Below are 26107 nucleotides of genomic sequence, written 5' to 3'. Positions count from 1 at the left end.
TGAGCTCTAATAAATCTCAAGTACAATACCACAAATAGAACAGAATCTGGTCAGAAATCGACAAACATTTCATGTCTTAACACTTGCCTGTGTGTGTGTGTGTGTGTATGTGTGTGTGTGTGTGTGTGTGTGTGTGTGTGTGTGTGTGTGTGTGTGTGTGTGTGTGTGTGTGTGTGTGTGTGTGTGTGTACGCCGCGCAGCGTGAACAGCCCTGCCACTCGTCTCCCACGGCTGAGGACGTGGCTCAAGCGGCCTCCACCTGAACCTGCCTCTCAGCGCTGTTCCCTCCTCCTCCTCCCCCCCCCTCCCCCGGACCGAGTGGATCCCTCCACCCACCGCCTACCCTCCACCACCACCGCCACCTCCTCTTCCTCCGTCACCTCGCCACCTCTTCCCAATGAAGGAGGCGGACGCCATCAAGCTGTTCATCGGGCAGATTCCCCGGAACCTGGAGGAGAAAGACCTCAAGCCCATCTTCGAACAGTTTGGGAAGATCTATGAGCTGACGGTGATCAAGGACAAATACACGGGCATGCACAAAGGTAGGAACCCCTTTGTGGTATTCATTTATTGATAAGGACAGGGATTGGCGGATGGGAGTCTGGGAAGCCAGAGGGGGTGAGTGGGAGGCGGGCCCGTCTGTGAGCGGCCCCCTGACAGCCTGTGCCTTTGACGGCAACCAGTTGAGTGCTCCAGCATTTCTTCAAAGATACCCACCTGCCCCTTTGGTGCCATTTTAAAGGGTATATCACCGCAGACACGGGTGAAAATAGAGCTCGCAAATTAAAGCCGATGGTGAAATGTCACTTGCTCCGTCTGCCAACTATTTTTGGGTCTATACAGCAGCTTTATATCACTTTGGATATCGCTATAACAACGAACACCTCTTCGGCATTCGTTAGCATATTTCTCAATTGTATGAGCCTCTCTCACTTGTACGAGCCCTAAAGACTAATCAGAGGCTCTTCTGAATTGTGCGTGACAGCCGACACACATTGCCTCCAGTGAGAAGAGTGACCGAATCTTTAACTTGGCTTAACGTACTCTGGTTTCGTACACAGATTTCTTTGTCCCTTTTTTTTTTAACGATTGTCTCAGTCGAGACATTTGACACAGAATTCCACTGACAACCGCCTAGTAAAACAGCTAGAGGACTTTGGATCAAACCTATTAAAAATGGAATGAAAACATTCCTTGAACAAGGTCAAAACGTTTTGGTGGCTGGTCCGAGATTAATAATAAATACAGCAACAGCATAGTTCACTATGAGCCTTGAAGGCTAAAACGATTTGGACAAATAAACAGCAATCAATCAACACAGCAGTCTCATGTATCGTATGTATTTAGAGGCTGCCCACTTTTACAAAGATGTGGTTTTAATGAAAAAAAAAAGAACTGATAACAAAATCAGTGGAAAAATCATCACACCTTCTTTCCCACCGTCCCCAGGATGTGCCTTCCTCACATACTGTGCACGCGAATCTGCCCTCAAAGCCCAGAATGCACTGCATGAACAGAAGACACTACCAGGGGTAAGTGTATCATCACCCAAACACAGAATAACACACCCCCGTGTTCGGCCCATTTCTGAACCCAATGCTTTATATAAACACACACACACACACACACACACACACACACTCACCCCACAGACATCAGAAACACACAGAACACAAAACTAATTTGCTCTGGCACGCGGGCTTGACTTCCCCTTAAGCTGATGCGCTCCTATAAAGGTCAGCTGGCCCTATGTGCCATATGTGATGCATCCAGACGTATCCACCCAGCCGGGGCCTGAGTCATCCCGCTCCCCCCTTGTCTCGCGCGGGGAAGGAGACGGCTCGCGGCCATACCGCTGGAGTCTCTTCTCCACTTCTGGCTCTTCCTTACAGGTTCACTCGCTCTCGCTGTCGTTCTCTCTCTCGCTCTCTCTCGGGCTAGGCTCCGTCTCTCTCTCTCTGTGTCTCTCGCTCTCTCGGGCTGGCTCTGTCTCTCTCTATTGATCTAGCCCTTTCCTTCCCCGAGCATGCTAATCAAAGTTAAACCTAGCTGTATTAGCATAGGCAGGCAGCAGGTGTGCGGCGGAGTGACATTTACTGAGCTAAATACAACACGACAGCCTCCTCTCCGTAATAACAGACTCTAGCACCGGGAACAGGGTTTGGAATTACACAGACAAGCGCTCTGGCTTTTTTTTTTTTTCCGATTCTTTGTCTTCTTCCTCTTATTATTCTCTCACTTCGCGTTCCTTACCGTCATTTTTTTCAGTTTTTTACTTTCTTGTTTCTTTCAAAAAAAACTAAATTAACTAAATGTTCTCTGCTTCCTTCAGGGTTATTTCTCCTTTGTTTGATTCTATAGATGTGATGTACATAACGGTGTGTGTGCTTTTTTATTTTCAACCTACCTCCTCTCAGTTTGAGACATGAGAGAGAAGGAGAGAGACATTTGGAGAGAGAGGGGGAGAGAGAGAGAGATGACAGCGGAGGTTGTGTACATCATGTAGCAGGTAGAGGCAGGGGGGGGGATTGACTAGGAAAGGAGAGCGCGGTGGGGTGGCAGCAAAATAAATCCCATTATTAGCATGACAGTAGTCTGACCTTCTTGACCTCGCTCAGGGGAGTAAGGGGGATGGGGGGAGGGGGGATCAGCAAGCAGGTCCCCCAGGGCTTCCCCCCCCTTCCCTAAATCCCTCTCCTTCAGTCTCTCTCTCTCTCCCCTTCCCTATCTGTTTCTGTCTCTGTCTCTGTCTGTCTCGATCTCTCTCTCTCTCTCTCTCTCTCTCTCTCTCTCTCTCTCTCTCCCCTTCCCTATCTGTTTCTGTTTCTGTCTCGATCTCTCTCTCTCTCTCTCTCTCTCTCTCTCTCTCTCTCTCTCTCTCTCTCTCTTTCTCTCTCTCTATATATATATATATATATCTCCCCTTCCCTATCTGTTTCTGTCTCTGTCCGTCTCGATCTCTCTCTCTCTCCGTCTCTGTCTCTCCCCTCCCTGTCCCCTACTCCCCAGTGATTCCCTCGACCCCCCCCCCCCCCAAACCTAAGCCTTGTCTGGAGCATCCAGAAACACGTTGACCCCTCTGTGGTACACCCACCCCACCGGCCCCGGCTCACACTTCTGACCCCTCCCCTTCCAGAAAATAAAAGATGAAAGCCGTCAACATACACACACTCACTCAAACACACATACACACACAGGTATGCACACACACACACACACACACGCGCGCGCACACACACACACATACACATAGAAAGGTACGCATGCACGCGTGCGCACACACACACACACACATATGCATGTGCGCACATACAAAGACACACACACACACACACACACACACACACACACACACACACACACACTCAGCCATACATACAAAGACGCCCATGCGGATAAGAAAGGGGCAGCTACCCACACCCCCACCCACACCAGCTGTGATGTAATTGTCGTCTAATTGCACCTGCACTGCCAAAGGATAATTAACTCTGGCATCTCAGGGTCCAGGCTGATACAAAAGGAATAACATGAAAGCAATTAGAAGATAGAAAGATAGATAGAGAGAGAGGGAAAGAGAGATGGGGATAGAGAGAGAGAGAGAGGAATAGAGAGAGAGAGAGAGAGAGAGAGAGAGAGAGAGAGAGAGAGAGAGAGAGAACCTGGATGTAGAAGCGGGATCTGAGGAAGGATGTCATCAACACCTTCTGTCGCCTTTTAAAAAAACAACAAACATCTCCCCTCACTAGTGGAGACTCTTTCCACTACTTTTGTTTGAGATTGTTCCCCGCTGGGTTTGGTGAAAATGGAAGGATTGGGGGGGGGGGGGGGGGGGCGATAACAGAAGATGTGACTCTGCAAGCAAAGGTTGATGACAAACAAATTAAAGTTAGAGTAGTAGAAGAAATCAAGAGAAGAGAGCAGAGAGGGAGTGAGGGAGGTGAACAGATGGCAGCGCTGGGGTTTGCACCTGGCCTTGTGTTTAATTTCAGGTGAGAGAGTGAGCCCCTCTGAGAAAGAGAGAGAGAGAGAGAGAGCGAGAGAGAGAGAGAGACAGGGACAGAGAGAGAGAGAGCGAGAGAGAGAGAGAGAGAGAGAGACAGGGACAGAGAGAGAGAGAGAGAGAGAGAGGGAAAGAGAGAGCGAGACAGGGTGAGAGAGAGAGAAAGAGTGTCAAAAACACATTTTCGTTTTGTGCGGACGGCAAGAAATTGGTGAGAGAATCCGTAAAAGAGGAAAAACACATTTTGCTCCGAAACGAGGTGCAGATTTTGACGAGAACGGAACAGGGGAAAAAAAGGAAGCAGAAAGGGAAAGGCAAAGTGTGGATGTGTGTCTTGCGCCGTCATTCTGTCCTGTGGCGGCGGACAACATGTCCTCTTCGTCTGGCCTGTTCTTATCGCTCCATCGCTGCTCTATCTCTGGCGGGGCGAGTTGCTGTTACCAGGCCAACGGCTCTGGACGGTCAGCCGGCTGGCTGCCGCTGCCGACAGAGGCCATGAAGCACTCGGTAGCTCAGCGACGTGCACCAGGACATGTGGTGAACTCGGCCTCCTGTCCCCTCTGCTCCTAGCCTCGACCCCCCCCCCCCCCCCCCCCCCCCCCCCCCCCCCAGGTCTGTTACCATGGCGTACATTTTTATTGCTGTTTAAATGCATAATTTCTTTTTTTTTTTATGTCATTATTATTAATATTAGTATTATTATTCATATTATTATTGAAATCATCAAGGGCAAGTCTTACAATATAAACAACAATTGAGAGTGGTTTTATTTATAATTTGTACAGGAAACGTGCATCTTTTTTTCTCAGCTGTTATTTGTCAGAGACGTCGATGTGAGAGTGTGATAAGCATGAGGCAGAATTTAGTGCCATGTTTGTTTGTCAATGCGTGAGTGTGTCTGTGTGTGTGTCACATGGCAGCGCTAGTGGGGGAGGGGAGGGCAGGTGTTCACACTGACATGGTTTAATAACGAGGTGAGGAGGGGGTGGGATGTGTGTGTGTGGGGGGGGGGACTCGTGTGAATGTGTTTGTGCGACTGAGCGTGCACAAGTGTGTGTACTTTGTTGTCTGTGTGTGTGTATGTGAGTGAGTGAGTGAGTGTGTGTGTGTGTGTGTGTGCGTGTACTTTGTTGTGTGTGTGTGTGTGTGTGTGTGTGTGTGTGTGTGTGTGTGTGAGTGAGTGAGTGAGTGAGTTTGTGTTCGGGGTGGGGTTGTCCTGATTGAGGTGGATGCGTTTGCGATACGTCATTCACACACACGGGAAAAAAAAAGGCAAATCCTTTTTTTTTTTTCATTTATTTTCTTTTTATGAGACTTTCGCTGCTCTGCCAGCGCACGGACGCTGAACTCTTGCATTCGATTTTGCGGTTTCTCTCCCAATCTCTCCATCTGTGTGAGCTGCCTCCATATGGGTGGAGGGCAGAGCCTTCTCCTGAGTGGAGCGTCTGACTAAGCCTGCCATTTACTCAGCCATAGCGAGGCACAGACAAAAGCAGGGCAGAGGGGGTTCATCAATAGGCTGAAATAAATGCATAGGGTATTAATAGCAAAGGGGGCCCCCCTAGTGCTCCAGTGCTGCTTATAGGGCCCTTATGTCTCCCTTAGTCAAACACACAGTCTCTGGAACAGAACGTGTATGTGCTTCGTGCGCTGCGTTGTAGTTCTGGTGCACTGGAGATGCACATGTCACCTGAGCTGGACTACCTCACCGACAGGCTCCACGAAAACGGTTGTTTACCGTCGGAGATAGTACAGGGACAAGGGGGGGTGGGGACGGTACATATCAACAGAACGCAACACCTTCTCTGGTGATCCGCGGTTTATTTCGGGTCAGACTGACGCTGATCGGGTTCTACCAGACCGTCGGGTCGGTGGTATTGACGTACAGGGATAGAGCCCTCTGACGCGCTGTGGACCTGTAATCACCGCTAACACAATGAATGAGGGACCCTTTCAGCCCCCAGATGGTCCTCCAGGCAGGTGCCCCTCCGAGACAACACACACTCAGGAACTCTGTTGTCCCCCCGGATGCGGCAGACAGCGTCTCACCACCACTTCTTCTTACTTAAGACCCCCACATGGTGTAGGTCTGTGTGTGGGGGGGCGGGGGGGGGGGATGAAAATGATTAGCGCGCCCTCCCTTGATGGATGTATCCGGGGAGTCGGGTGTGTGCACTCATGTGTGTCATTCATTTACATACGTATGCATATCAATGCGTGTGTGTGTCGGCGATGGTGACGAGTGGATGGGAGGTTGGACGGATGAAGATGTAGCTCCGGGACTGTTACGAGCAAGCGTGGGTGGGGGTGGTGGTGTGGGGCGCAGCACACACCCCCACCCCCAACCCCCCTCAGCACCACCCCCACCGTGCTCGGGGTCGCTATAATTATGAGTGTAGATTGGATTTATAGAGGAGGTAAATGGGTGTGAATTGAAGCGCATTCGGATTGGTGGAATGAAAAGGGGTGTGGGCGTGGGCGGGGGGAGGTGTAAAAACAAGGGTGGGGGCGGGGGTGTGGCTGGGGGTGCAGCATTGTAGGAAAGTTTGACATAATGAACAGCGGGTGGCAATAAGGCGGGGGGGGAGGTTCTGTGTGTGGGGGGTGGTTGGAGAAGTGGCGGTGCGTTTATCAGCTTAAATACAGACATCTGTTACGGAGAAAGATGGTGTGTTATGTGGGTGGGGGTGGGGATTAGAGAATGTGTATGCGTGTGTGTTCGTATGTGTGTCTGTCTGTGTCTCTGTGTGTGTGTGTGTGTGTGTGTGTGTCTGTGTGTGTGTGTGATTTTGTGCGTGTTTCTGTGTGTGTGTGTGTTTTGTTTGTGTGTGTTCAAATAAGCACACAAAGTGGGAATGGGCTCTGGTCCTGAAAGTCGTTAGCTCTTAGTAGGATGTGGCACAGGCACTGTGTCTGTGTGTGTGTAATCTGATGGGGCAATGTCTGTGTCTGTGTGTCTGTGTGCGTGTGTGTGTGTGTGTATGTGTGTGTGTCATATAGATATATACCACGTTGCACTTTGAGGGCAATGAATTCATTTAAAAAGAAGCAAGTCAAAGTCTAGGAGGAAACCAGAAGAGAGTAAAACGGAAAAACTGGGGCACGAGGACTATCTGCCTGAGTCCATGATTCTGTTCCCCAAACCTTCCCTTTGTTAATAGTAGACATGAATATTCAACAGCTGGAACATGAAGGACACAGAGAGAAAGAGCCCTGCTCCTTCTCTCAGGAGTGGTTCAATTGTTTTAACCCTGTGATATTCAATATCACATCCCTTCAATTATTGTTCCATTTTTCCGTTGTCTTCTGGTAATAGTAATGAGGACCTGCGTGTTTGAAGACCCAGCACTGGGGACCTAGTTGACAGTCGCAAGGCACTGGAGGTGGCCGTTGGTGAGCAGAGCCAGAGCACTGATTACAGCTTATTGAGCTTTACAGGCAAAGCGCCGCCTGTCTCCTTGTGTTGGATTGACTGACTTAATACACTCAATATAGTTTCCCTCCAGGGCCTTGTGTGTGTATGATTGTGTGTGTGTGTGTGTGTGTGTGTGTGTGTGTGTGTGTGTGTGTGTGTGTGTGTGTGTGTGTGTGTGTGTGTGTGTGATCGTGTGTATGATTGTGTGTGTGTGTGCATGATTGTGTGGGTGTGGGCGTGTGCGTGTGTGTGTGTGTGTATGATCATATGTTTGTGTGTGCATGTGTGCGAGTGTGTATGATTGTGTGTGTGTGTGTGCGTGTTTGTGTGTATGCTCGTGTGTGTGTGTGTATGTGTGCGTGCTCTGGTAGGCGTGCGGGGATGCGTGTGTAGAACATTAACATTAAATCAGTGGGCAGCGCTGTGTTTTATTTACATTTTTTATGCACCCGCCTTTGTTGCGCTACTTATACAATGCCGTTCTGTGCGCCTGCACTGCTTATTTGCGTTTCTTAATGTCTTCCTCTCTCTCAGCCTTCAAATCTCTCTCGCTCTCCCCTCTCTTTTTCGGTGCTCATGCCTGTGAATGGAACCATTTCCACCTGTGTCTCTCTGGCCCGCGGGATTGTATTCAGAAGTGTGCAGCAGCGTAAGTGCGTTCCTGATGAGGAGGGAGCAGCATGGGCGCACAAACACAGGGCGAGAGACACACACGGAGAGAGAGAGAGAGAGAAAGAAGAACAGTGATATAAATATATATACATAGAGAGAGAGAGAGAGAGAGAGAGAGAAGAGCAGTGATATATAAATATATATATTTAGAGAGAGAGAGAGAGAGAAAGAAGAACAGTGATATAAATATATATACATAGAGAGAGAGAGAGAGAGAGAGAGAGAAGAGCAGTGATATATAAATATATATATTTAGAGAGAGAGAGAGAGAGAGAAAGAAGAACAGTGATATAAATATATATATATATAGAGAGAGAGAGAGAGAGAGAGAGAGAGAGAGAGAAGAACAGAGATATAGAGAGGAAAAGAGAGCAGAGAGTAAAAGGGAGAGAGACATATAAGGAGAGCAGAGAGAGAGAGCAGGAGAGAGAAACAGAGAGAAGGAGAGAGCGAGAGAGAGAGAGAGAGAGAGAGAAAGAGCAGGGAGAGAGAAGGAACAAGAGTACAGAGAGAGCGAGAGAGCAGAAAGAGCAGAGGGGGGGAGGAGGGGGTGGGCGGGGTGGCAGGTTGATTATGGTCGCAGGTCTCGTTGCCTGGAGACGGCGGGGACGAGGGATGCCAGGTTGCTAGGCGACCGGCCCCGATGCAATGATCGGCTCTGCTCCGTGTGATGGAGCGGGGGGGAGGGGGGAGAGGAAGGGGAGGCAGAAAGGGGGGGAAATTGTCTTTGTGGCCCCGCCCCCTTCTCCCTTCCCCCCCCCCCCCCTCCACTCTCTCTCCGTAAACACTCCTGAGAGAGCAGGGGCGATGGCCTCGGCCGATACATTTTATAGCGGCGAGTCGCTTTGGATTTTATTTTTTATTTTCAGGGCGAGACAGTGGAGAAAAAAGGGTGAAAACGGGTACAAGAGAGAGGGGGAAAGAGAGCAGGAGGGACAGAAGGGAGAGACGGGGAGAGGGGATGGAGAGAGGGAGGGATAGAAGGAGAGAGACGGGGAGAGGGGATGGAGAGAGGGAGGGATAGAGGGAGAGAGTGAAAGGGGGGCGGAGGAGATGGAGAGAGAGGAGAGCGGGAAAATCAGAGAGAGCGATATGGATATGTATAGAGAGAGAGAGAGAAAAATAGAGGGATATATATATATAGACAGAGAGAGGGGGAGAGTGACAGGAGAAGCGCGTCACGCTGACACGGTGGCGCGTTAGCAGGCGACAAAGCCGTCAGAGGGAGAGAGAGAGAGAGAGGGAGAGAGGGGGAGAGAGAGGGAGACTGTCAGACGCCCGCTGTGCAACAAGGAGACTAAATACATTAGAGAGAGCAGGGAACGGGGAAAGAAAAACCCACGTCTGTGAGGTGGGGGGAGAGAGAGGGCGCCGTAACGCTGAATGATCACCTGTCTGCGGCACGTTTAAGCCCGCCGCCGCGGCACAAAACCCCACGTGAAATTCATGCACTCTTTCTCCCTTTGGTCCTTTCTTTCATTGTGTGTGTGTGTGTGTGTGTGTGTGTGTGTGTGTGTGTTGGATAGGGGGCGGGGCAGTGTGTGTTTGGGGGGATGGGGGGACAGGGGGAGTTGGGGGGTGGGTCATGCATTATGAAGGGAAAGGGGTCGAACTATGATTTGATTGGATAATCTATGGATTTAATATCTCCTAATCCTCTGCAAAATCCCCCGGCGGCAGCACAAGAGAGCAAGATTAACGGCGTGCGGCGTGTGTGTGTGCTCATGTCGCTGGGAGCCCGAGCGTGTGTGTGTGTGTGTGTGTGTGTGTTTGTGTACATACGCACATGCCAGGAACACATCCGTCAGTTTTTTTGGTTTAGACCACGTAATTCACTATTAGGTTTCGTGCTGGATATATACATAATGTAAAGCTATTGGTAAAAGCGCAGAGGGGTTATTTGATAAGAGGTTTGGGCTGTTTTCTCTGCTCTAGCATGAGGCAGTGTTTTTGTAAACAACCCTTACACACACACAGAGAAAGAGGGAGAGAGAGAGATAGAGATAGAGAGGGAGGGAGGGAGGGAGATAGACACAGAGACGGGGGGATGGGAGAGAGTAAATGACTGTAAAGTGTGTGTTAGCGGTTTGGGTCTAAAAGGAAATATATTTTCGCTCTTTCTTCTCCTCTGTTTCCTGCCTCTGCTCTCAAGGCAGCATTCAACAGGCACTCGCCCTCCGTCCCCGCTTTGTTCATCCTTCATAGCGTTCACTGCCTTTCTCCATTTCCCTGTGTGCTCCACCTCCTCCTCTCCTCCTCTCCTCCTCTCCTCCTCTCCTGACTCTCTCCTCTCTTCTATCCATCTATCATATCTAACTCGGCTATCTTTCAAGCTCGAAGGACCCGTTATGCTCCTCATTTGCTACTCTCCACATCTCTCTCCCTCTCTCTCTCTCTCTCTCTCTCTCTCTCTTTCTCTCTCTCTCCCCCTCTGGATTTCTGTATCAACCCCTCCCCCCCTTCGCTCCCATCCGCTGCACGTTGTTCGGGGCAACCTTGTTTACCTGCTGTGTGGGTTTCTCGTCACATTGGGTTGTCATGACGATGGCGGTGAGTGCGAGCAGAGAGAGAGCAGAGAGAGCCTTCATCAAGGCGTAAAGGCCCTGGTTGCCGTGCCAATGTGGAGTGGCACAGCCTTGATGGCTCCTTCTTCCCCTCCTCTATAGTCGAACTCCAATCCCCTCCCCCATCGACCCGCACAGCTCCTTATCATGACCCGTAGCCCGGCGTCGTGTTTGTCAGTCAACAGATCTCGCCAGCTCATTTATTTGACCGTGTGTGTGGTCTGCTGTGTGTTGTTCCCTTCCTCTAATTTGGTTTCCATTTTTTATGTACATTTTATTGTTTTGTTTTTTATGAACCGTCCCTCGCACGTCATCCTGATAACCCGGGACCGGGCTAGCTGTCGCGTCGCTAATCGATGCCAATCCATTCTTATTCATAAGAGGGATGGGACAGCCGGGGCCGTATTGGGCGATGAAGAGTCCAACGCGTGCTTACCTTTATGCGAGCCCTCGCTTTCATAATCACACGCCGTTTGGCGAACACGCCATTATCTGGGCGAGCTCCCCCCCCCCCCCTTCCAACACCCCCGTAACTCCCATAGCTCCCCCCCCCCAATTCCCCCGGTCACAGTAATAATGTTATCACGACTGCGATCCAATAATTTAACATATAATATGACGAACACGCTGACTTAATGGCATATTAATGAGAAGACAGACAAAAAAAATAGACTCCAGGGGGAGACACCCGACCCGCCCACCCACGCCCCTTCTCCAATCACAGGCGGAGACGACCGGGAGCAGGTAAAGTCTGGGTTATGTTTTGGTCCCCTGATTGGTGCACTGGGGGGTCATCGTTAAGACCCCCATGCCGGCGTCTCCTATCCCCTCTGTCGTCAAATGTTAATTAGCGTAATCAATCGGACTGTGTTCCCCGAGCTGGGAGCGCCGCTGTGTGTGGCCTCAGGTCTGGGGTCCGGGCCTCCAGTGGGCCGTAGGGGGGCCCGGAGGCTTATGGGGTGTACTTTAGGCCTGCTCGGGTCTGTGGTGTATGTGTGTGGTGTGTGTGTGTGTGGGGGGGGGGTTTGGGGGGGCAGTATCTCGGACCATGGGCTGGAATCGATCGCACCAGCCGGTGACCGATCGCAGTGGATCAATCAGCGGCAGGCGCCGGTGACTGGCTGAAATGTCAGCGGCTCCATAATTAAGACCTTCATTAAGCTGTAGTTAACAGAGTGTCACTCGTGTCTTCTCATCCTCCCTCCCTCCCTTCCCTCCCCCCTCTCTATATTTCTCTCTAGCAGCACTCCTCTCTTTCTCCATCAAACACACACACACACACACGCACGCACATATACACACACACGCGAAAGCACACTCACATACACACACACACTCACACTCACACACTGACTCACATACAAACACACGCACACACCCCATTTGCTCAATTAAGTCCCCTCAAACCCACCTTGCCTTTCTCCCCTGCATCCCTTGTTCCTTCTTTTCTTGTGTTTTCTTTTCACACACACAGTGGAGGGTGTGTGTGTGTGTGTGTGTGTGGTTCTCCGCCCGGTCCTCTCAGGCTAACAAAGGGGCAGTGCTGACGTGCGAGCCACTGTTCCCCATACAGGAGCTTTTCATTTTTTTATGGTTGCACAATTGCGTATAATCGAAGGAATGAGATTAGCCGGTGATGAATTGGGAAAAGGTCGCCTAATTCCCTCTTTATTGTTTTGCCAAGGCTTGCCCCTCCCTGTATCCGTTTCTCCCTCAATTTATTTCACAGATTTGTATCTACATCCTCCCCCCTCCTCCCCATCACCACAAGCCCCCCTGACTTCTAGCTGTTATCCCCCTCCTTTCTCTCTTTATCTCTCTCTTCATTTCAGTCTCTCTCTCTCTCTCTCTCTCTCTCTCTCTCTCTCTCTTTAGTACCCTCTCTCTCTTTAGTTCTCTGTCTCTCAATCTCTTTCTCTGCCTCTCTCTCTCTCTCTCTCTCTTTAGTTCTCTCTCTCTCTCTCTCTTTAGCTCTCTCTCTCTCTAGTTCTCTGTCTCTCAATCTCTCTCTCTCTCTGTTCCATCGGCGTGTGCTCCTGTAATCCAGATTAGCTGGGAGAGAGCGCTCTCTTAATCGTATCACTCGCCCAATCCCGCGTGGGCGGTGGGTCTGTGTGTGTGCTTGTGCATGCTCTTCCTGCTTTTGTTTGTGCGAGAGAGAGAGGAAAAACAAAGAGAGAGAGACGGAGAGAGAGCTAGGTAAATGTGGAGAGAGAGGGAGATTGGAAGAGAGAGATAAATAGAGAGAGAGAGAGAGAGAGAGAGATAGGTAAATGTGGAGAGAGAGAGAGATTGGAAGAGAGAGATAAATAGACAGAGAGAGAGAAATAGAAATAGAGAGAGAGAATGAGAGATGCCAGGAACAAATGGGAGGCCTGTAGCTGTAAATGTAATATTACACATGTGACTCGTGGGCTCCTACATGTACACACACACACACACACACACACACACACACACACACACACACACACACACACACACATACACACACACACACGCTCCACTGGAAGGGCAGTGGTTGGAGGAGCCATTACTGGCTGTATGGAGGAGCCTGATGAGAAAGCAACACTTGAATGGCAGGTCAGCTCTCAGCACACCTCTGTCCATGCAGCTCAAACGCCCCCGCCCTGCACACCCACGCCGGTCGCATGCGCCACGCACGCACGCACACACACACACACACACACACACACACACACACACACACACACACACACACACACACACACACACACACACACACACACACAGGCACACACGCACGCACACAAACGCACACGCACAGAGGCACACAGGCGCGCACACACACACACACACACACACACACACACACACACACAGGCACACACACACAGCCTAGCGCGCCACATGTTCATTATCCGTGTGTAGCTGCGTCACCGCGCATGCACGGAAGGGGTGTGTCCGGGCACACGTTTGTGTGGGGGAAATACAATCCTAACGTTTTCCTTCGGTCTTCCCTTTCCTCCCTGACCGCTGGTGGTGGGGACGAGGGGTGACCTTCAGCTGCCCTTGTGGAGGTGAAGTGTGGGGGGTGCACTCCCCCCCCCCCCCGCTGTATTTGACCGTGTCGTTGCTTCTTTCTTTTCTGTCTCCAGATGAACCGCCCCATCCAAGTGAAGCCAGCAGACAGTGAAGGCAGAGGGGGTAAGGGTCACCTGACGACCGTCCTATACCCTCCCCTCACCCTTCCCATCACATCCCCCCCACACACTCCCTAACATGGACCACCACCCCCGTCCAGAGACCCCCCCACCAACCCATCGGCCTTTGCATTCCACTTTCTCAAAGAGTAACAACACTGAAAATATGTCCTTGTTTCTATTTTATTTCCCAAGAAAGAAACATTACACCCAAATATAGCGTTTTCTTATTTTTAAGGAAAGAGTAAATATCTGTTTCAAGACGGATGTTAGTCATCTTCTTAATTAATTTAACCACACCTGTGTCAGATTAACTTGTTATGTTTACATTCAGACTAATATTGTGTTATTCATCTGAATAAGGGTTTGGACCAATCACAAATGCCCCATGTGACCACCTTAGCGAAACACCTTCAGAATGAAAATATGTCTGAAATGACTTCCTCTTTATGTAACGGCACCAGCAGGTTTCTGTTCTGATGACTAATTAAGACGAGAACAGAAGGTCTTGGAGAGATTCATAATAAATAATATATTTTAAAATAAAATAACTGTAGTGGGTGCTGGTGAGGCTTACGGGTGAAAAGTGAACAAATGTAACAGTCATTGCCTGACAAATAGGCAAGTCTAATGTTTTTTTCTGGCACATAGAGTATTTTGTGAGCGTTAAAATAACTCTTTAATTATAACTATGAAGAGCTTCAAAATAGCTGCTTTGCTGATGTCTTGCCTGGAGCATGGGCACAGACAACTGAATCAGTGTTTAGCATTCCTGTAAACAGTCGCAGTTGAATAAAAATATATGTATCGATGACAATCCAGTCACACATACAAATCTACCATTATCAGTCTCAACATAAATAGATTTCTCCGAAATCACAAAGTCTCTTAGGAGATTTAGAAAAACTCTCTCCTCTCTCGCCCTCTCATTGTGGCTGCAAACAGTTGGACGCACAACTGTTGCGTTAATATGCTTCGGCCGAGTCAAACAATAGATGGAGCAGATGTCCAGAAATCCAACTGTTATTAAAATGTATAAATCTATCCGCCTGTACATAAATCTCGGATTAAAACCATAATCTGACAGGGAAGCATTTGTAACCATTTGAATAGTAAAACCAATGTGTTTAGGACAGGGTCTTGTTTCCTTATCTTGATTACTATTGATGCATTCAAATCACAGTGACAGTGCCAAGTAAATAGTGTATAGGCAGCGGATGCTCTAAGGAGTGGCTGTTCCTCTGTCAACACAGGAGAGTTACAAACATTTGGGTCAAACGCTGTCTGAGCCGTAATGGCCTCACTACTGCATTCTGGTGTCTGTCAATGGCATTGCAGTATATTATGTCATTTTTTGCAGTAGGATTGTTTTATTCTAAATTTTCTCTCACAGATTGTCGATTGTTTTTCTTGTTTTTTTAAATTAACATTTCCAGAATGTTTGCATGTTCTCTTCCAACTTTTTTTCACTTGTATTAATTTCATACCACATTCTAAACCTTTACACTACCAATATCGACTATTTTATGTTTTCCTTCTGCTCCTGCTCTCTCCTATCCCTCCTCTCTTCTGTCCTCTCCCTCCCCCTTCTCTCCCCTCCCCTCGTCTCCTCTGTCCTCTCCCCTCCCCTTTCCTCCCCTCTCTCCCCTCCCCTCTCTCCTCGCTTCCTCTCCTCTCTCCTCTCCTCTCACATCCTCTCCCTCCCTTTTCTCTCCCCCCCTCCCCTCCTCTCCTCTCTCCTCTCCTTCTCCCTTCCTCCCCTCCTCCCCTCTCCCCTCCTCTCCTCTCTCCTCTCTCCTCTCCTCCTCCCTTCCTCCCCTCCTCCCCTCTCCCTCTCTCCCCTCCCCTCTCCCCTCCCCACTCTCTCCTCCCCTCCTCTCCTCTCCTCTCCCCTCCTCCCCTCCCCTCCCCTCCCCTCCCCTCTCTCCCCTCCACCTGTTCCTCCTGCCCCTCCTTGTCCTCAGAAGACAGGAAGCTGTTTGTGGGCATGCTGGGGAAGCAGCAGGCGGACACGGACGTGAGGAAGATGTTTGAGCCGTTCGGGAGCATAGAGGAGTGCACCGTCCTCCGAGGGCCGGACGGCACCAGCAAAGGTACTGAACACACACACATCCATGCACGCGGGCGCGCGCACACACACTTATTCACACACATAAACACTTGTGCATGCAGACAGACCCACACACACAAACACAAACAAATACACATACACACACACGCACGCAGGTGCGCACACGCACACACTTATACACACACATAAACACTTGTGCATGCAGACAGACCCACACACACACACACACACACACACACACACACACACACACACACACTTATACACACACATAAACACTTGTGCATGCAGACAGACCCACACACACAAACACAAACAAATACACATACACACACACGCACGCAGGTGCGCACACGCACACACACGCACATACACTTACATATGCACACACATATACACACAAACACACACACTTACACATACACACACACACACACACACACACACATTCATACAGCTATATAAACACGCAAATATAAACTCATATATATACACACCCACACACATACACACGTACACGCACACATGCACACACACACACACACACACAAAATGTTTATTTTTCCTCATGATGATTTAACACCAAGACGTATTGGCAGAGGAATATACATTTTTAAATAAATATATATATTTATTTATGTATATATAAATAAATACATACATTTTGGGTGTAAAATAGAATAAAATTTACATTTGGCAAAACCAAATGTATCTCACTTTGCAATGCAATCCTGTTATTTCCATTTTTCACATTATCTTTATTGTTTTCATGAGGTTATTTTTCCTTGTACATGCTACATCGAGGTTACTTCAATATTTACAAATTAATCATGCATGGGATCTGGGACCACTCACCCCCTTGCCTTTTTATTGGTTAAAGTGACTTTTATTGGTTAAAATGTATATTTGACCTCGCCAAATATAAACGTAGATTATGAAGCGCTCACTAACGCCTCAGCCTTATACATCCTAATGCCGCGCGGGGCTGCGTCTCACAGCAGTAAATAAGTGTGTGTCTCTCTCTATACTGGATCGTTGATTAGCAACAATCAGTAGCAGCGACCCAACACACACACACACACACACACACACACGCATGCACACACATGGAGGCACAAACACACAAACGCACACGGCATTTAAATCAAAGACGTGCGGTGACGACTCAACCACAGATGCAGGAACTGTGTGTGTGTGTGTGTGTGTGTGTGTGTGTGTTGTAGCGGGCGTGACTAATGATCCGGCAGGTTTTATGGGTCAGGGCTAATGATGCGTGGAGTGGGCTTTACGCGGTGTGATTGATGGAGCAATGAACCTTCCGGTGGGTTCCGCTCTTAACGACGCCCCTGGTTACTGATGAAGCGTCCGATGTAGAACGGTTCTTAATGCCGCTTTAAAAGGACTTGCTTTTTGTGTGTGTGTTCGTGTGTGTCTGTGTGTGTGTGTGTGCGTTCGTGCGTGTGTGTGTATGTGTGTACTAGGCTGTGCGTTTGTGAAGTACCAGAACAATGCAGAGGCCCAGGCAGCCATCAGCGCTCTGCACGGGAGCCGCACTCTACCGGTAAGACCCCCCCCCGACACACACACACACACACACACTAGGGCACGCACACACATGCAGCCACGCAAGGGCCAACACCCACACACATGCACACACATACTTAAACATCTCACTGCCACAACCACACACGTTCAGATGGCTACAAACACACACACAATATAAACATACACAGACACACAGAAACCCTCACATGAGTACATTTACACACACACACACACATGCATATGTACCCGCAGACACAAACGACTCTCACACACACACACACACACAGCAAGTCATTTAGCCTCTTAGCACAGTGACTCAGCAAAGAGTCACCAATTTTCCTCTTTCTGTCCTCCTCCTACGCTACAAACACACCCACCAAGGTACACACACTCACTCCCTGCCACACACACACACACACACACACACACACACACACTGAGTGCACCGGCAGGTTGCGCTTGGCCATGGAGAGAGAGAGGACAGGATGTCTGTGTAGCGTCCTCTTCCTGTCTGTCCATTATCTAGCTGCAGGTCGTTTCCAAGGTGACAGTGTTGGATATGTAGAAATGATTTAAGGAAATGATCCGCAGAGGACTTTAGGACTTAATGTCCTTTTTATATATTTTATTATTCAAAGTGTCTGGCGGTCACTCCCAGATTGTTGATTTTAATTTATTTTGGGGGATGAGACGCAAACATATGAAAAAGACTGATTCGATTTGAGAAAAAAACTGAAAAAAGCAGTTGTATTTTGTCTTTGAGGTGCGAACCGTTCAGACCGGCTGTCTCTCTGAAGCTGACAAGCGGGGGCGCGGCTTGGCTGTTCCTGTTTAGCAACGAAATGAGAAGATGCTCAAGTTCACGTTGCACCTCCTTCCCCGTGGGGAGGGTCACGGGGGGCTTATTGACCCCATCAAAAAGGTCAGGTGTCTGGTCAATAGAGCTCTGTGTGTGTGTGTGTGTGTGTGTGTGTGTGTGTGTGTGTGTGTGCGGTCCACAGGGAGCGTCGTCCAGCCTAGTGGTGAAGTTTGCAGACTCGGAGAAGGAGCGGGGGATCCGGCGCATGCAGCAGGTGGCCTCCCAGCTGGGGGTCATCAGCCCCATGACCCTTCACCTCGGGGCCTACAACGCATACACACAGGCGGTGAGGACACACACACACACGGACACACGCGCACATCCACGGTCACTATCACAGACACATACATGCACACGCACACACACACAGACACGCACACACACACACACACACACATCCACGGTCACACAGACACATACTCACTCACACAAACACACACATGTAGACACATGCCACATAGACATGATTAACTTACACACAGACACACACACAAATTCACACACATACCCATATGCATGGGTACATGCCTGGAAACACCAAACAGAAATATGCTTCACGTTTCTTGCACATGCACACACGCAAACATTAATATACACACAGCCACATACACACAAATATACAAGCACACACACACACACACACACACACACACACACACACACGCACACACAAACACACACGCACACACATAAGTCTGCCTCTTTGACCAATGAGAGAAGAAACCCCCCCTGCGACCCTATGATATGAACGCAGACACAACAAGTCAGCTTCAGCCTTAATTCAAATTCCACATGCATGTGGAGGAGTCACGCAAGGTGACTTTGTCTGCTGGGACACTTCCTTCGTTCCAGCGTTTGATTTATCTCTATCCACATCTCCTTTCCCACTGTGAAAGCGGTCTCTTTTCTTCCCGTAATGCATCTCTATCCCCCCCCTTTAGAATCCCTTCACCCCATCATCCTTCCTCCTTCCTTTCTACCTTCCCGCCTCGCTTCTTTGTTATTAATTGTCTCTGCGGTTGTTGTTGTTATTCTTCTGTGGTTGTAGTTGGTCCAGCAACAGGCACTCGTCGCCCAGTCTGCCTACCTGTCTCCCGTTGCCACGGTTGCGGCCGTGCAGATGCAGCAGTTGGCAGCCCTCAACCCCAGCAGCATCATTGCTACGCCTATCAGCTCCATTGCCCCCTCCTCAGGTAACCCCCCCACTTCCCCCAAAGCAGAGAGGAAAGGGGAGTGGCCTAACCGTCATCCTCGTCAGTGGCTGAGGCAATCGGGGGAAAGAGTGAGGAGCTGGAATTCAGGCTCAGAGGCAAAACAACCCAACCGACCAATGGAATTCTGTGGTTTACTGTTACTATGTTCTTTTATCGTGATGGTGTCTGTTTAAATATATATATAAATAAATATTTATTTATTTATTTACATAGTTTGCAGATTCCAGCCCGGTTCTGAATCTGACCGCAACAAAACATAAACAAAAAAAGGCTGTTTTATTTGTGGAAAAAAAAGAGCAGTTCATCCTTATCCAATGCTATAACGCAGTGCACAGATTAAAAAATGTAGGCAACCTTTTAAGTGCTGAAAGCCATTAACAAGAGCCCTGTGCTTCTGTGTCATCTCTAACTCTCAACAAGGCAACATTTAATTGCAAACATATGTTTCCATTCAGGCTCCATAGGGTTGCTGTACCATTATTACATTATTTGGTTTTCATAATCTTCCCCATCCTTGTCTTGCAGGTACCAACACCCCTCCCTCTATGGCCGGCACACCCGTCCCAGCTCTGCCTCCACCAATCACACTAAACAACTATGCCTCTGTCGCCGCCCCACCCAATGGGCAGTCAGCGTCTGAAGCCCTGTACACCAATGGGATCCACGCATATCAAGGTACAGCCACAACCCATACGCAGAAAGATAACAACAACAATATAACGACAGTCTAACAACAATATCACATGATGCTAACAATGTTTACCAGTTCGTCGTTCAAAAATATTTCATTCTCCTATTTAACATAAATCTGCATTTTGTTACCGTTACATCCACAGGTTCACGAGCTGTTTGTCTGTGCACGACAGCAAAAGCAAATTAGACAATGAAAGCATTGGTTTGAGCTCAATGTGATGCAGAGCATACTAATGTGGCCCAGATAACCTGTCTGGCATTGGGCTCAGTGCGTTGTTTCACACACAGTTGGTGATGATGTGTTTGTCACACGTTCTCACAGCTCAGAGTCCTGTCCTGGACCAATTGCAGCAAGCCTACACTGGCATGCAACACTACACAGGTAATGGGATATATTGATGTATAGGTCATATTTACAAAGTTACACTAAGGTAATGAGGTACATAGGCCCACAGCTCGTATTTACAAAGGTTCACTCAGGTAATGAGGTACATAGGCCCACAGCTCGTATTTACAAAGGTTCACTCAGGTAATGAGGTACATAGGCCCACAGGTCATATTTTAAAAAGGTACACTCAGGTAATTAGATATATTGGTGTACAGGTCATATTCACAAAGCTACACTCAGGTAATGAGATACATAGGCCTACAGGTCTTGTTTACAAAGGTACACTCCGGTAATGAGGTATAAAGGCTGACAGTGACACCAGTACACCCAGGACATTATTGTGTTTTGATTGTCGTCTCATCCAGTAAGCAAGTGGGAATTTCAATAAATCCCTTACTCCTCAGATGTATTATTTGTAGACAACTGTGGTAGTGTGCTTTGTGGAATAATCTATTGTTCACCACTGTTAATGTTGTGGTAAGCACTGCTTGCAAATTCACATAACAATACACATAGCTGAAATAACCGATTACACCATAAGAATGTTTTGCAACTTGCAAGTATGTTACAAACACGTCGTCGGGCAAGTCGAACCCACCGCTGAAAATAACGTCTTTGCCCACTAGGTGGCATATGAGGATGGTATCAACTATGTCGTTAGTAAAGCTGTGTTGTATATATATTTAATATAATGGATGTTTTATACATATATATGTATATATAAATATATACATATATAAGTATACATTTAAATGAATTCCATTCAAACAATTACAATTTTCGGTTTTCTAAACCTTTATGTCTCGTAGTTAACACGTGTTGAAATTGGTGTTTGTTGTTTTCTCCGTCTCTGCGCCAGCCACCTACCCGGCTGCGTACGGCCTGGTGGGCCAGCCCTTCCCCCACCAGCACACCCTTATGGCCCAGCAGCCGCAGCCCCCCCAGCAGCTACAGCAGAGAGAAGGTTTTAATGCGAATACAATATATACACAAATAAGTTAGTTAATTAATTCGTTTTTATTTTTTTCTTTAAACCATTCCGTGTTTCGTGTTATTTCATATCGTTGTGTGATGTGATTGCTTCCGCTGACCAAATAATCTATTTTGAGTCATTTGTATTTGAGTATCGTGTGTGGATGGAAAATATGACTAACAACACAAGTCACACTGCTAACCCTTTCCCATGCCATTGTGTACCTGCTATGTAAATGTGTCAATGCTTTGAAGTTTATGTATATATGTTTAAACAACACTGAAAATTCTGCTACTGTTACAAATGCTAAATGCTATTCAACTGTTTTTGAAACAATGCTCCCCCCCGCCCCTCGGATCAACTCTGTGCATCACTTCTGCATTTTCCATTCAACAAGTGCTTTCATCATTAACCTCATCCGAACACAGTAGTTGTCTCACCTCTAACCCACATGTTCACCTACTGTGCTCCCAACCCTCTCCCTCTCTCTCTCTCTCTCTCTCCCTCTCTCTCTCTCTCTCTCTCTGTCTCTCTTTCTCGCTCTCTCTCTTTCCCCCCCCCTCCCCACCCTGCCCCATCTGCAGGTCCAGAGGGCTGCAACATCTTCATCTACCACCTGCCCCAGGAGTTCACCGACTCCGAGATGCTTCAGATGTTCCTGCCCTTCGGAAACGTCATCTCCGCCAAGGTCTTCGTCGACCGCGCCACCAACCAGAGCAAATGCTTTGGTGAGTCCCAGCCGGAGGGGATGGGTCGGGGGGGGGGGGGGGGGGGGGGCGACTGACGTACGGATCTGACGTCGACAATAAAGATGGTGTAAGCTCTTGGAAAGGTTCGTCTCTAGTAAGTCCTAACCGTTGTGAACATCGTACAGAGGTGAGATGCCTCCCGGGCATTGGGGGTTTGTATTCACATGCTTCAAATGGTTTTACAGTGTGCTCATCCGATCTGCTGTTACGACAAGCGTCAACGTCTTGCATTTCAGCAATGTGGATCCAGAAAGATTCCCCCCCCGCCCTCCAAAAATATGTAAACAATAAAGTAAATTATAAAATATTTCTTGCTGTCATTTGGGATCTTCATTGTGTGTTCCTGGAAGATTCCCTGCCCCTTACCAACACAACTACTTCATCTGCTTCTACCATCTTTCTATTAAAAGTAATAGTAATATTCATAGAAATATTAATCATAATTATTATAATTATTATTCTTCTTAATAAAACAACTTTGTCTCTTCTCCTTCCTCCCCTCTGCTTCCTCTCCAGGTTTTGTGAGCTTTGACAACCCCTCGAGTGCCCAGACGGCCATCCAAGCCATGAATGGCTTCCAGATCGGCATGAAGCGACTCAAGGTGCAGCTGAAGAGGCCTAAGGATGCCAACAGACCTTACTGAATGGGGTCAGTGGACTGGGTGAGAGAGATAAACACATACATGACAGAGAGAGAGAGAGAGAGAGAGAGAGAGAGAGAGAGAGAAAGAGAGAGAGAGAGAGAGCGAGAGAGAGAGAGAGACAGGTAGATGGGGAGGGGTGTCGATAAATGGTTGAACTGGATTCAATGCCACCTATTGCTATGATTGTCTGTGTTGTAGCTGGGGCTAAACATTTCTCTACCCTCAGATGAATGTGTGTGAGGGTGGAATGTTATAAACGTTATATCAGGATCAGAGAGGATTCTTTCTTAACATGTGGGGTGGGGGGTTTTAAGCAAACAACAAAGAGATGGGTTAGTAAAGTATAACTCAAATAAATAAATGTTTATCATAGAGTTTGGTATATGATAGGATTTAAAAAATCCTGTTCGTCATTAATTTTTTTTTTTACTTTTCATTTATTGTTTTCGTCATGTCATTTTCCTGAAAAAAAACCATCACTCTCAAGACTGTCCTGTCCATACATATATCGTGGAGACTGCGTCGCTATGGCTACGGTTGCCTAGCAACCTCTAAAACCTCCCCCTTCCTTCTCACTGCGTTGTAAGTTAATTGGCCTGTGTTGGTTGCTGTGGCGATATTGCCTGTGATGGTTGCCATTAGCAATTTTATTTTGGGCCGTGATTCACCATGGCGACCATGAACTGTGTTTGGTGCGTTGTGAGTTTCCTCTTATTATAATTATTATTTTGCCCTGGTTTTATCCTTGCAAACTACGATCAATAACTGTCACTTTGCCTCCGAATTTGTAAGCAATTGATTATCATGACATGCTTTTCTGTAGTCCAATTACTGTTGCTTTGCAACTCTAACAAATTACCCATTGGGATGTACTAGTCCATCAAATATGGATTCTTCTGCCTCCACCCTTTGGTTTTTGATTAGTCTCTCTTTGTTTTGTCATGATTATCATTCTTACATATATCCCCCTGTTTAGTTGGTTGGTGTGGTAGTTTCGCTACAATGTGGGGTTTTCGTTTGGTTGTACTCAACTCCACGTGACTTTGTGCCTGAACCTTGTTTTTGTTTATTTTCTCTGTGAATTTGACACTGTAGTAAACGTGTACCCCTTTAAGCGGTTGACAAGATAGCGTAACACTGTGATGTGTGTACGTGCGTGTGTACATGTGTCTCTGTGAGTGCCAAAAGAGAGTCGTACAGGGTTTATTGTTTGTGTGTGTGAGTGTTGTCAGTCATGATCGCATCTCCAAAGCAACATTTTTATGTGACTTGTCTGGTGTGTGTGTGTGTGTGTGTGTGTGTGTGTGTGTGTGTGTGTGTGTGTGCGTGTGTAGGTGCGTGCGTGCGTGCGTGTGTGTGTGTTTGTGTGTGTGTGTATAAAGCAAGATACTTCCCATTTTCTACAAGATTTTGGGTTAAAAATAACTTTAAGGTTATTGTGACGTGCGCAACTGGCTACGGAACTGCCCTCCTCTGTAGGAATTCTGGGTAACTGAGTACAAGTATAAGTACTGTGAACATACACACCCACCTCCATCCACTGTGTTTGGAGAAATAATCATTAGATAATGGAAAACAATATTTATAAAAAAAATTAAAAGAGCACAATGCACAATACTTCACACAATACTAATGAAGTAAGTAAGTAATAGCAATTCCCTGAATGGCCTTTTAAACCACTCACTCTACCTTACCAGAATTCCTACTATGCATGTCCTGAATTGATTTGCCTGCCTATCAATAAAGATGAGTAGGTCTTTCTTGTAAGGATGTGCAGTGGGGCACACACTCTCTGTCGACTGCAGCAGTAAGGGCTGTCAGCGTGGGCTGCATGGACACTCAGGTGGTCATCCTGTCTTCTCTGAAGGGTCAGTGGGAGCAAAGTACGTTGCCGACACTGCTCCCCTTCCTAGAGGCTAACCACAGTCACTGTGTGTGTGTGTTTGTGTGTGTGTGTGTGAGTGTGTGTTTGTGTGTGTACGTGCGCTTGTGTGTGTGTGTGTGTGTGTGTGTGTGTGAGTGTGTGCGTGTGCGCACGTGTTTCATTCACGTTGTGACGTATTCAAATATCCCCCTTTCTCATATCCTTCTCTCCCTCTCTCTTTCCAGGACAATGCAGGAGCTCAATTGAGAAAAAGAGAGGAAAAAAAAAAACCCGGCCTTGTTTTCCTCTTGACGTTTTTTATTTTTGGTTGTTAGACCAAAGCGCATAGCAGCACACAGGAGCGAAACTTCACCATGGAAACCATTATACCCATCAATCCTGTACAACTAAAATACGAGCATCACAGCAGCTACAGTTTTAGGCTCTCCGTGTTTCCCCCCCCCTGTTGTGTCCAGCCGTTACAGAGATTTTCACCACATGCTCACAGCTGGATCCATTTAGATGATGTACATACGTCTATTGACAAAAATCTACATGTTAAGAAAAAAAAACATATCAATGGTGTTATTCTACTGAACAGGGTTCTACTGTATAGTGTAATCTGTGGTGTGTGGCGTTAGCGAGGCGTCTGATTGGTGGGAGAGGCGAAGGAGGAGGAGGAGGAGGAAGAGGAGGTCTCATTGGACTAATGAGCAAAAAAAAGAAAAGAAAAAAAAGATAATTAAATTATTCTGTATTCTGATTACCATTGGTAAAATTGTTATGTAGAGTTAGTTTTATTATTTGAAAGTAAATTAAAGAAAAAGACAAGGGATTACATTGTAAAAGAGATTAATTTCCTCTCGCTGTATATACCTAAGTTTCAAAAGGTGTTTAAGGGCAAATTACCTTGTAAGTTAAGAATCTCTACTGCCACTCATTTTTGTCTGGGTTGGGGAGGGTCGGGGATTTTTCTATCTTGATTTTTATGTTTAATTTATTTGTTAATCGATTTGATCAGGGGGAGACATGGCAATTTTATATGATTTGAGAAAATTGGAGATTCCGAATCCTGTGGTCTTAAGGTCAACGGACACTGTTATTGTAGAATTTCAAAATTACATAAATGTACTTATGGAAGTTTAAAAAAACACATTGTTTCTTTATTTATTCTCTACAATTGCTGTTTTAAAACATATGTCTTTAAAGAAAATAAAGTACAATTTAGAAAAAAATAATTGAGTGCATAAGCTTGTGTGTGTCATTACTGTAATGGGAAATGGATTCCTCAC

General features: G+C 47.4%; 1 protein-coding gene across 1 annotated transcript; it reads left to right on the top strand.

The window, feature by feature from the left end:
* Positions 1–397: 397 nt before the first annotated feature.
* LOC307084511 (CUGBP Elav-like family member 3) lies at positions 398–25321 on the top strand (the record flags this gene model as incomplete). Its single annotated transcript, XM_079748924.1, has 12 exons — positions 398–542; positions 1450–1532; positions 13771–13819; positions 15780–15908; positions 17368–17447; positions 18433–18576; positions 19339–19483; positions 20520–20579; positions 21445–21582; positions 22143–22286; positions 22824–22969; positions 25061–25321. The coding sequence occupies 11 exons, from the start codon at positions 398–400 to the stop codon at positions 22949–22951; spliced, it is 1245 nt and encodes a 414-aa protein (XP_079605050.1). The 3' UTR covers positions 22952–22969; positions 25061–25321.
* Between the last annotated feature and the right edge of the window lie 786 nt (positions 25322–26107).

The sequence above is a fragment of the Pollachius pollachius genome (assembly GCF_949987615.1).
Source record: "Pollachius pollachius genome assembly, chromosome: 13".
Lineage (NCBI taxonomy): Eukaryota > Metazoa > Chordata > Actinopteri > Gadiformes > Gadidae > Pollachius > Pollachius pollachius.
The sequence above is the reverse complement of the archived record's forward strand: the minus strand, read 5'-3'. Positions and strand labels throughout refer to the sequence as shown.